Consider the following 12277-nt stretch of genomic DNA (forward strand, 5'->3'; position numbering starts at 1 on the left):
TCTGGCAATCCAGCCATGGTTAAAGCAAACACTAAAAGGATTTGAATGATTTTATTTAAACCCAGGTCTGGAATGAGTTTATAGTAACAGGTATCATGTTCATGTATTCACCCACCCGATCACATGTCTGTTGTCTTTCTCTCCGGTCTACAGGGGAGTGCGTCCTCAGCACTAACCTGGCCTTCCGCAATGATGAAGAGGAGTCAGCCGGGAACATGGCACTCTTCATCATCACCTCCATCCTACTGCTGCTGGGCCTTGGTACCATTGTCTTCCTCATCCGACGCTCCCGCTCCAAGAGCCCCTCCCTCCCCGACCCCATCACGGCCCCCCGTGGCTACGAGAAGCTGGGTGGCGGGCATCATAATACCACATCCGCCGGGCACGCCAGTTCCAGCGGGCATTTCCGCGAGGCCCAGTTGGTGGATCTCACTGAGCGCTACGGGAATAAGGATGAGGAAGATGAGGACGAAGATGAGGACATTGTGTACATGGGTCAGGATGGAACGGTCTACAGGAAGTTCAGGTACGGACAGCCAGGGAATGATAATGACGACGAGCTGGAGTACGATGATGAGAGCTATACATTTCGCTGATGAGTGATTTTACACTTTTTCTACAGTTCTACCTATTTCTTCCTTTTTCTCTCTACCTCTTTATTTTCTCTCTCTCTGACTAGATCTTTCCCTCTGGGCTTGCATCCATTTTATTTATCCTCATTTGATATTCAGTTAAAACAAGAATGAATAGCTATTTCATACTGAGGGGTGTTTAAAACAAATGCTGTTCATTCACAAAACTGTATGTTCTAGTCAAAGACCAGTTATTTTTAACATTTATGGGAAATGTATATTTTATTTTGTTGTGTCTTTTGGTTTATTTTGTGTGTGGCTTCAACCATGAAGCCTGTAAAACAATATCCTATTTGTCGTAAAAATTGGTTTCAAATTGGTGTTACTCCTCTTTGTAATTGTGGTGGTTTTGAAGTTTAATACGGGCTCTATTCAGTCTGGAATCGATGAAGCGTTACAGATTGCACAAAATAAATGTTAAGGTAATTTCCGATTGAGCCGACATATGCAGCGTTTACCCTGAACGCAGTCTCCGCTAACTCGGGAACATTGCCTTTAAATTTAAACCCAGCTGTAACGCTGATGGAGTGGAGTCCTAACACTTTCAGAGCTATGGTTTTGCCACTTGTCTTTTGTATAATTACTTTGCAGTCATTGACTTTTGATTAGCAAATATTGTGTTGTTATTCAAATAAAGTTGAATTGAATTTGAAGAAATGATATGCGATAACACTAATAGAGACACAAATGTGTCGCATTGGTACGGCACCAAAAGAAAGAAAACGGGACAACCTGTACTTATTCAATAAGAAATGCTCATTTTCATTGCACGCCCTAATGAATACGACCCTGGTGTTGTGGTAGAAAGGTCAATGGCATAGATGGATAGATGGAACGTGAGGGAAAAGCACAGGAGCAATGCTCGGAGTAAAAGTTGTATTTATTGATATAGTGTTCCATCATATAACACATTTTACAAACAATGTAGAAGAGCCCTGGGTCAAAGAGCCACCGAGCATCTGAGGAAGCATGCATTGAAACACGCACACACACTGACACACACAGTACGCGATATTGTGCTTTACACAGAGACCCCCACTTCTCTCTCTCTGTCCTTCTCTTGAGGTCATATCCTGTTTGGTGCAGAGACAAGAGCCCTAGATGGTGAACATGTAGGATGTCTGACGGAAACACACTGACAGGACACACGCACACACACATACACACACACACACATCACACTCGACTCTCACAGGACCAGTCATCTGAAAAGACATGCTCTCACAATGTAATGATAGCTTGTTTTCACACATTCACTTAGTTACACACAAATATAATTCATTATATTTCCGTGGTTACTCTTGTCATCCACTGTTCGTCAGATTGATTCAAAGTGAAAACATCTAGGGATTTATCTGTCCAACACTCTCATCAAGATCCAAATGATTTTCAGATGTAAAAAAAGATCGATGAGACGCGTTACTTGGTCGTTTCCTAAGGGGACTCGGATTTTAGCATGTCATAGATATGTGAGATTGATTTTGACGTACCGTCATTGATGTGATGTCTCAAGGACATAATGACTTGTCTAAATCCAAGATGGACAATATTAGTGCTTCACCGCTTCTCATGCATTATTACCAAAGTACAACATTAAAACTTTGAATGGACGTGTGTACTGCACTGTGAGTGACCACATCATATTTATGTCCTTCACAAACTATCATGGTAATGTGGATTTACTGTCAAGTATCCCAGTAGTCTCATCGTGGGGATTATTACTGGTCCTGGGCAACCTGCATGAGTGCACATTTTTGTTCCAACCCAGCACTAACACACCTGATTATTCAACTCATCATCAAGACCATGGTGTGCTACCAGGTACGTTAGTGCTGGGAAGAAACAAAACAGTGCAACCTGTGGGTCCCAAAGACCAGCATTAAGAAACCCCACATGCTCATCTCTGGTCTGTCAGAGGTGTTGTAGATGGATTTTACAGTGGTCTTCATAGGATCTACGTCTGAGTGCTAACAGGGAATATGGCGAGTCTTCATAGTCGACTCCACGTCGCACAAACACACAGGAATATACCTTACAGTACATCTGTTTTTACTGCATCCAGCACACAAGACAATCATGAGTTTTCAAACAACGTGACATTCCAATTCGAGACGAGCATTCATTTCCACCGTTGTTGAATGCCACTTTGTCTAGGAGTTGTTCGCGTTGGTTTTATCGGCTCTGCAGAGGAAAAGACACCAAGGAAACGAGAGGCATTAATGTTAGAGTATGCATCCCACGTGGGACCCTATTCCCCTCTATAGTGCCCTACTTTTGATCAGGTCCTGGTAGTGTGCTATATATTGAATAGGATGCCGTATGGGATGCACTGTTGGAATGTTTATATGAAGGACAGAAAAAGCCAGACAAGGCCATCTCTCTTCAGACTGCACTTAAACAAGTGGCTTTAGTGGTCTTACTTACTCACTCAGGTCTCCCCGGCGTCGGCTCGGGTCCCTGGAGGAAACTGCTCACTCTGCAGAAGAAAGGAAGAGAAAGAATAAACGTCAGACGGGAATCTACGGTGCAGTGGTAAATATGTCGTGGGCTACATATTGAATCGATGGTATGTATGTGTCTTTTGTCAGGAAGGCAGAGCCAAATATGGTCAAATGAGTATGTTTCTCATTGGAATTCTACATCATGTTCTCAGTCTCATTTACCATCCGTGATATATCACCATTATTAATCATATGATCGTAATCTATGGTTTGTTGATGTGGATGACAAATGCGCTGCGAGGTGCATTTATCACATTTTCATATAATTGCATTATGAAAGTGGTCAGAGCAAAACCCACAGCAGTGGAGTAGGCTCTCATCCAACATAAAAGCATTTCTGATCTTAAACAGGATCATTTGATAAATGGGAGTCTGGCTAAGAGAGAACAGAAGTGGGGATACATAGTTTCTGTTTCTGCAGCCATATAGTAATGAGGGACAAAATCTATGCTTACGTTGAGCTCACCGCCGCTTCCTTCAGCTCCTCGTCAAGACTGGGGATGAGAGTTGACAACAGAAGATAAATTGAGAGTCAGTTACAGGTCACAGGAGAGGAGGGGATATGGAATGATATGGAAGAGGGGGAGAGGAAGGGAAATGGAAGGCGAGGAGGGGAGGGGAGAGGAGGATGAAAGGGAGTGGGGGGGTGGACTGGGCTCACCTAATGATGCACTCTGGGATGTGGACGTGTTCCATGGGGATGAGTTCCTGCAGCTCAGCCAGGCTGTTCACATACTTGATCTTATTGCTGAACTTGGTGCTGTGACAAAACAAGATATACATCGCTGTGAAAAAAGTATTTTCCCCCTTTCTAATTTTCTCTACTTTGCATATTTTTGATACTGAATGTTATCAGGTATTCAACCAAAACCTATTATTCTGTTGAAGGGAACCTGAGTAAACAAATAACACAACAATTACATGCTTACTTCGTTTATTTCATAAACAAAGTTATGCAACACCCAATGCCCCTGTGTGAAAAAAGTAATTGCCCCCTTACACTGACTGGTTGTGCCACCTTTAGCTGCAATGACTCCAACCACACGCTTCCTGTAGCTGTTGATCAGTCTCTCAGGTCGCTGTGGAGGACTTATGGCCCGCTCTTCCAGGCAGAACTGCTTTAACTCAGCGACGTTTGTGGATTTTCAAGCACGGTTGCATTAAGTCTATCTTTAATTCTGTGAATAACACTTCTATCTTTTATCAATGATTTCTGCAAAATCACCGGATGTTTTGGAATCAAAACATTACTGCACGTAACGCGCCAATGTAAACTGAGATTTTTTGATATAAATATGCACATTATCGAACAAAACATACATGTATTGTGTAACATGATGTCCTATGAGTGTCATCTGATGAAGATCATCAAAGGTTAGTGATGAATTTTTATCTATATTTCTGCTTTTTGTGACTCCTATCTTTGACTGGACTTGTTAATGTGTGAAAGTTACATATTTCTACAAAATATTTTTGAATTTCACGCACTGCCTTTTCAGCGGAATGTTGTCGAGAGGTTCCGCTAGCAGAACGCCTGCACTAGAAAGGTTAAGGCAAGTCGTCCAGGCCCTGAAGCGGCAAAGCAACCCCAAACCATCACACTACCACCACCATGCTTGACCATTGGTATAAGGTTCTTACTGTGGAATGCAGTGTTTGGTTTCCGACAGGCAATAATGGGACCTATGTCAAAAAAATGGGACCCAGGCCATCCGTCTGTGATCTGAAGCTGAAGTCATGCAGCAAGACAATGATTCAAAACACACAATCAGGTCGACATTAACTCTTTTTTTTTAAGCAACAAATTTGAAGTTTTGGAATGGCCTCGTCAAAGTCCAGACCTAATCCCAATTGAGATGTTGAGGCAGGACTTGAAACGAGCAGTTCATGCTTGAAAACCCCCAAATGTTACTGAGTCAAAGCGGTTCTGCATGCAAGAGTGGGCAAAAAAAATTCTCCACAGCGATGTGAGAGACTGATCAACAATAAATTACAGTCATGTATGCTACATTTCAATCCCTGTGTAATGAAATATGCTCCGAGATTTCTTTACTTAGAACAGAGTCATTCATGTGTGTGTTTACCTGATGAAGGGCCGAGTGAGGGCTAGTATGGTCCGTATAAACCAGGACGGGTGGACGATGATGAAGGATTTCAAATTCTTCCTGAGCCTGAAACCAAACATTCATCAACATTCTTATATTGAGTACATTTGTGTGATGTGGCATGCTACGATGTTATTACAGTTGACCACATGGGAAATAAGTACACGTAAATCCTTTCACATATTACCCTGTGGGCCTGACTATCCCCCCTCCCCCCTTACACTTTTTCCATACAACAACAAAAAATCCATCAACTCATCCATAAATCAACCATATGTCAAATGACCTCCTGTCAATCATCTGGTAACACTTCTTGAGCCAGCCCAGTCCAGGCATCCTCCTGTGGGGCGTGGCTCCGTTCAAGTAGATGATCATATAGTCTTCTGCCACCATCAGCTCCAACGTGCTGATCACATACCTGAAGGCAGGATATACAGTAGGGGAGGTACACGTCAATCATGAACCGAGTGTATGATTTAGAACGCGTACAGGTAAAAGGTAAAGAGACGAGCATCATGGTGAATGATTGCGCTACATGGGTTAGATTAGAACCTTATCGCCGTTTAACCCTGTGAGACCCAGGCATAGATCCAAATGAAGAACAACATATTACCCTTCAGAAATACTTGTAATAGGCTTCTGATTATGAAAATAATATATTTGACATTTTTTTATTTTTTTATTGATCAACTCGATCAGCACAAAGTTCAAGGGGGCCGAATACTTTCGCAAGGCACTGTGTATATATATATATATATATATATATATATATATATATATATATATATATATATAGTGAATGTGTGTGGGCTTTGTGTGAGAGTGTCAGTGTAGTGTGAGTGTGTATTTAAGAAATAAAGCATGGGGGTGTGGTATATGGCCAATATACCACGCCTAAGGGCTGTTCTTATGTACGAAGCAACACGGAGTGCTAGGACACAGTCCTTAGCCGTGATATATTGGCCATATATCACAAACCCCCAAGGTTCCTTATTGCTATTATAAATTAGTTACCAACATAATTAAAAACAGTAAAAAATAAATGTTTTGTCATACCCATGCTATATGGTCTATACTGTCAGCCAATCAGCATTCAGGGCTCGAAACACCCAGTTTATAAGTAGTGTTTATACAGTCTTTGTGAGTGTGCATAGAGTCAGTGCAGATAGTCTGGGTAACCATTAATGAACTAATTAGCAGTCTTGTGGCCAGGTGAAGCTGGTTGAGAGAATGCCAAAGTGTGCAAAGCGGTCATCAATGCAAAGGGTGGCTACTTTAAAGAATCTCAAATATAAAATATATTTTGATTTGTTTAACACTTTTTTGGTTACTTTATGTTTCCATATGTGTTATTTCATAGTTTTGATGTCTTCACTATTATTATATACAATGTAGAAAATAGTACAAATAAAGAAAAACACTTGAATGAGTAGGTGTGTCCAAACTTTTGACTGGTACTGTGCATCTGGGTCTAAGAAGATGCACTATGTAGTGTCTGACATTATTTTTTTTTGTTTAGGAACGGTACAGGATGCAATTTAGGAAAAATTGTATTTATACAATGATGGGTCTCGCAGGGTTAAGGGATTTGGGGGGGGGGGGATACAGACAGACTTAAGAACATGCAATATATCCTTCAAGAACTTTTCAATGAAAGGTGTACTTGTCAGGGGTAAGTTGTAGGGTTCAGACCAGGAAATAGATTCAAGTCAGGAGCTCTGAGGATGAGGAGGATTCTAGGTGTAACTCACAGGAAGAGATGCTCCATGATTTCATGGTAGTCCTCACTGTCGCTGTCAGGGAGGAAACACGCCGCAAACACTATGATGGCGTTCACTCCATTTCCATAGTACCCTGATGAAGGAAACCCAAAACTTGTAAAGAAATATTCACATATGACCCACACCACAACAGTTTATAAGAGCGCCCTGTCGAGAGGCTTGGTGGTGTGGTGTTTGGCTGTTTCCTTTTTCTGTTTGTTTGTTTTTCTCTGTCGTCTGCCATCAGTAAATATCACTGTGTGTCTGATTAGCCCTTTTAATGTATTATCCTGCAATTAAGCCCTATTACGGTCTATGAGATTAAAATATATTTTATATGGAAGACGCCATCAAGAGAAAGGAGGCAAGAGAAGGTCTATAAAATCAAATAAAGGTATAAAACGGAGAACAACGACCAGAACTGTCCTGTACCTCCATGGGAGATAACTCTCTGGTAGGGCTCAATGATCTTCATGTTAATGCGGTGTTCCTGCTCTCCGATGACCACTGCCCTACACAGATTCCCATCCTGACGCTCCTCCTCCGTGCTACATGTGGGAATCGGCTCACACGTCTCCTTCTCCCCTGTTGGGGGTTCTGGTTTGGGGCAAAAGGCAGAAACACAGCTATTACAAAAACCAGATGCACTATAAATTGATTTCTAATCTACACAGCAGAAATATGATTACAGAGAAATTAAGTATAAGAAATAACATTTTCATTGAAGTTCCAGCTTCCAAGGGGCGTAATATCTTATTTAGTGTATTAGTCTGTGTTTGAAATAGCCCTACATAAGTGCACTATAGATGTCCATTTGGGACGTACTCCTAAACCAGGGGTACTCAAGTACTATTTGAGAACATCCGGTGACACAAATGTCCTATGTGGCAAAGGTCTGGATGGATTTGGTCATTTATCAACATAACAAACCTCCACCTCGCAACCAATTTCTCTCCCCTGTTGTTGGCGGAGAGAAAATGTTGCAATTTTAAAGCTAATTCCCTGTAATTCTACACATTTTGCATGTATTTTGTGTGTTAATGTGATACTAGGGTCGAAGCCCAACCGAGTAAAAAAATTTAAAAAGTGGGTGTCGGGACCCGCGGTCCGTATTGACCCCATTCTGGGTTCAGATCCAGACCGCGGTCTGAGTATGGAGGTCCTAGACTGACTAACCCTCCCAGTCCAGCTCATTGTCGGTGTAGTCCAGATAGTCTGCATCATCGGGCGTGTCCAGGTCGTCCACGTTAATGTCAAGGTCGTCGGGCGTCTCTAGGGCGTCGTCCTCGCTCTGGTCCAATGAGAGGCTGATACATGGGGCGGAGAGCTTCTTCCTCTGGGACGGGCCACCTGGAGCACCCTGCAGGGGCAGTGAATTGGGAGGGGCTAGAGGGAGGGAAGGAGTCAGTGGAAATGTTAGAAGGCTCTATATATATATATATATATATATATATATATATATATATGTATGAAGCCTTCTAACGTTTGCTGACTCTCCATACTCTCCATGGAGTGTAGGGTTATGGCATTTTGGCTAGTTGTCCTCTTACAAGCTACCAACCTGTGCTAAAGATGAAAAACAGTTGGACCTTAACATGATATAGCTGTAAGTAGCTTATGTGTACGTATTATGAATGAGTTAATGCCTGTGTGAGTAACTAACCTCATCATGGTGCTGCATGTGAATGTGAGAGTGTGTCTAATTAACTGACAGCTTAGTTCTGCAGGCAGCCGCAGAGTAATGACGGCATAACAACCCCTCATCCCATACGGAGTTGCCGGTGGTTTGAGGCTCACCTGGTCTGCCCTCGGCCCCCTCGGAGGTCGTCTTACTGTGAGATGCCAGGTCCATCCCTTCATCACCCAGGGGGACATTAAGACAACACATAGCAGACCAGTGACACACTGAATACAGACCCAATAAACACAGGAGGCAAGTGTGTGTGTATGCGTGTGCGCGTGTTTGCATGCGGTTCGCACCACAAGGAACGAATAGAATTTTAACTTTGACAGGTTACACAGGTTACCTCTACATTGCTGTGGAGAATCATCATACACAACAGTCCCTAATCTAGGACTCAATACAGCGTACCAGTGAGAGCCTGACTGTGTTTTGTGTTAGTCTGTTCATATACACACACACACACAGAAATGAGTGAACTCAGTTGGCAGTATTGTACAGTACACAGTCACATGCAAGCCATTTCCTACAGGCACACTGTCAGGACTGTGTCTCTATCATTGCTGCCGGGATGATTTCAATGACCACAGCAGAGGGGGAGAGAGGGAGAGGGAGGAGTGTTGAGGATAAAGGTCATCAGATCTCTCCGCTGTGAATAATCCATCTATTCTAGCAGGAGGCGGAGAGATGGATGGGGAGGGAAGAGGGTAAGGCTGTTACAGCATCAGCAGCCCCTTCTCTCTCTCTCTCTCTCTCTCTCCTCCGTCTCTCATCTGCTGACTCAAATGTCCACACGCTTACTCGAGCACAGATTGGGCACAGATGTAAGTAAACCAACCAACACGTGCACTCACGCACATTAAAATGATCCTGGTTTATTTTTCAGATGGGAGAAGACAAATCTGATTGCATTAGCAAATACGACAAAAAGAAAAACGCTGATCAGAATAGCTGATTTCTGAACAGCAATGATGAATTACATAAGCTTCTGCTGATCACACACACAGACACACACGCGTGCATGCACACGATAGGTATAACAAGATCGGCATCAGCTGCTTTACTCCAGGGAGGATGCTGAGCCACCTCATACATAGTGCAGTACAGGACCACAGTGCTGATGACAGCAGCCCCTCCCTCTCCATTATCTCTTCCTGTCTCTAGAAAATAAATACGTCTCTCTTCTCCTTTTTCTTTATTTTTCATCACATTAAATCCATCTACTCACCACTACTGGGGCACAGGAATCTCTGTCCTTCTCTGTCTTAGAGCATGGATGTATTTCAGCTGTATCTCACACTTTTTCTCTCTTCCTCCCAGGCTCTTGGTAGAGATGCTCAGCTTAGAAAAAGCTAACAGCTTCCACCATTTTGTGGTCACATGACCCTGGCTAGCTCCAAATAAGGCCAATCACCTGCTTCTACAGCTCTGTGCAGCAGCTGGCTCTGGCAGTGCAGCTGTGAGTGTTATTATTTGAGGCCAACTGAGAGGAGATGTGTAAAATTTGGACAGCTGAAAGAGGTTTTATTATCCCTCAGGGCTAAAAGAGAAACAATGAGTTGAAAGGAAGCTAATGAATACAGTAGAATTACAATGAATTCCTTGCCAGTACTATTTACAAGACATTCAATATACAGTGCATTAGGAAAGTATCCAGACCCCTGGAATTTTACATCCTTTTTTTTCCCTCATCAATCGACACACTCCATAATGATAAAACAAAAATAGTTTTTTAGAAATGTTAGCAAATGTATAAAAAAAAATGTAAAAATGAATTTCACATTTACATACGCTACCGTATCAAAAGTTTGGGGTCACTTAGAAATGTCAAAAACAAGAAAAGCACATTTTTTTGTCTATTAAAATAACATCAAATTGATCAGAAATACAGTGTAGACATTGTTAATGTTGTAAATAACTATTGTAGTTGGAAATGACACATTTTTAATGGAATATCTCCATAGGCGTTCAGGGGACCATTATCAGCAACCATCACTCCTCTGTTCCAATGGCACATTGTGTTAACTAATCCAAGTTTATAATTTTAAACGGTTAATTGATCATTAGAAAACCCTTTTGCAATTATGTTAGCACAGCTGAAAACTGTTGTTCTGATTTAAAGAGGCAATAAAACAGTCATTATTTAGACTAGTTGAGTATCTGGAGCATCTGCATTTGTGGGTTTGATTACAGGCTCAAAATGGCCAGAAACAAAGACTTTCTTCTGAAATTCGTCAGTCTATTCTTGTTCTGAGAAATGAAGGCTATTCCAAGTGAGAAATTGGCAAGAAACTGAAGATCTCGTACAAAGCTGTACTACTCCCTTCACAGAACAGCGCAAACTGGCCCTAACCAAAATAGAAAGTGGAGTAGGAGGCCCCGGTGCACAACTGAGCAAGTGGACAAGTACATTAGTGTCTAGTTTGAGAAACAGATGCCTCACAAGTCCTCAACTGGAAGCTTCATTAAATAGTACCCACAAAACACCAGTCTCAACGTCAACAGTGAAGAGGCAACTCCAGGATGCTGCCGACTCCAGGATGCTGATACAACAACTGAGACATAAACTGAAAAAGTTCCACAGATATGTGACTAACAGATATGGAATAATGTGTCCCTGAAAAAAATCAAAAGTAACAGTCAGTATCTGGTGTGGCCACCAGCTGCATTAATTACTGCATTGAATCTCCCCCTCATGGACTGCACCAGATTTGCCTGTTCTTGCTGTGAGATGTCACCCCACTCTTCCACCAAGGCACCTGCAAGTTCCCGGACATTTCTGGGGGGAATGGCCCTAGCCCTCACCCTCCAATCAAACAGGTCTCAGGCATGCTCAATGGAATTGATATCCGGGCTCTTCGCTAGCTATGGCAGAACATTGACATTCCTGTCTTGCAGGAAATCACGCACAGAACGAGCAGTATGGCTTGTGGCATTGTCATGCTGGAGGGTCATGTCAGGATGAGCCTGCAGGAAGGGTACCACATGAGGGAGGAGGATGTCTTCCCTGTAACGCACAGCGTTGAGATTGCCTGCAATGACAACAAGCTTCCGATGATGCTGTGACACACCGCCCCAGACCATGACGGACCATCCACTTCCAAATCGATCCCGCTCCAGAGTACAGGCCTCGGTGTAATGCTCATTCCTTCAACGATAAACGCGAATCCGACCATCCCCCCTGGTGAGACAAAACCGCGACTCGTCAGTGAAGAGCACTTTTTGCCAGTCCTGTCTGGTCCAGCGATGGTGGGTTTGTGCCCATAGGCAACGTTGTTGCTGGTGATGTCTGGTGAGGAGATGCCTTACAACAGGCCTACAAGCCCTCAGTCCAGCCTCTCTCAGCCTATTGTGGATAGTCTGAGCACTGATGGAGGGATTGTGAGTTCCTGGTGTAACTCGGGCAGTTGTTGTTGCCATCCTGTACCTGTCCCGCAGGTGTGATGTTCGGATGTACCGATCCTGTGCAGCTGTCCGTCCTGTCTTCCTTTAGCGCTGTCTAAGGCATCTCGCAGTACGGACATTGCAATTTATTGCCCTGGCCACATCTGCAGTCCTCATGCCTCCTTGCAGCATTCCTAATGCACGTTCACGCAGA

General features: G+C 43.0%; 2 protein-coding genes across 3 annotated transcripts in view; one reads left to right on the forward strand and one right to left on the reverse strand.

Moving 5' to 3' along the window:
* Nucleotides 1-1358, forward strand: part of pcsk5a (proprotein convertase subtilisin/kexin type 5a) — a 35537-nt gene extending 34179 nt beyond the window's left edge. Inside the window, exon 37 of the mRNA XM_020457638.2 lies at nucleotides 154-1358. Within this exon, the coding sequence (XP_020313227.2) occupies nucleotides 154-596 (443 nt within the window). The 3' untranslated portion in view covers nucleotides 597-1358. The remainder of the gene's footprint in view (nucleotides 1-153) is intronic.
* Nucleotides 1359-2501: 1143 nt separating this feature from the next.
* Nucleotides 2502-10108, reverse strand: LOC109868069 (protein prune homolog 2-like). 2 transcript variants are annotated; one of them, XM_031803117.1, is made up of 11 exons: nucleotides 9908-10108; nucleotides 8796-8852; nucleotides 8175-8384; nucleotides 7431-7595; nucleotides 6990-7092; nucleotides 5525-5656; nucleotides 5218-5304; nucleotides 3795-3893; nucleotides 3589-3627; nucleotides 3061-3108; nucleotides 2502-2813 (listed from the first exon to the last, which is right to left on the reverse strand). In XM_031803117.1, the coding sequence occupies exons 2-11, from the start codon at nucleotides 8848-8850 to the stop codon at nucleotides 2783-2785; spliced, it is 969 nt and encodes a 322-aa protein (XP_031658977.1). In that variant the 5' UTR covers nucleotides 8851-8852; nucleotides 9908-10108; the 3' UTR covers nucleotides 2502-2782. The 2 variants fall into 2 exon arrangements, with proteins under 2 accessions (XP_031658977.1, XP_020313071.1); XM_020457482.2 differs by having other exon boundaries at nucleotides 3057-3108; nucleotides 9908-10103.
* Nucleotides 10109-12277: the final 2169 nt, after the last annotated feature.

The sequence above is a fragment of the Oncorhynchus kisutch genome, linkage group LG23 (genome assembly GCF_002021735.2).
Source record: "Oncorhynchus kisutch isolate 150728-3 linkage group LG23, Okis_V2, whole genome shotgun sequence".
NCBI lineage: Eukaryota > Metazoa > Chordata > Actinopteri > Salmoniformes > Salmonidae > Oncorhynchus > Oncorhynchus kisutch.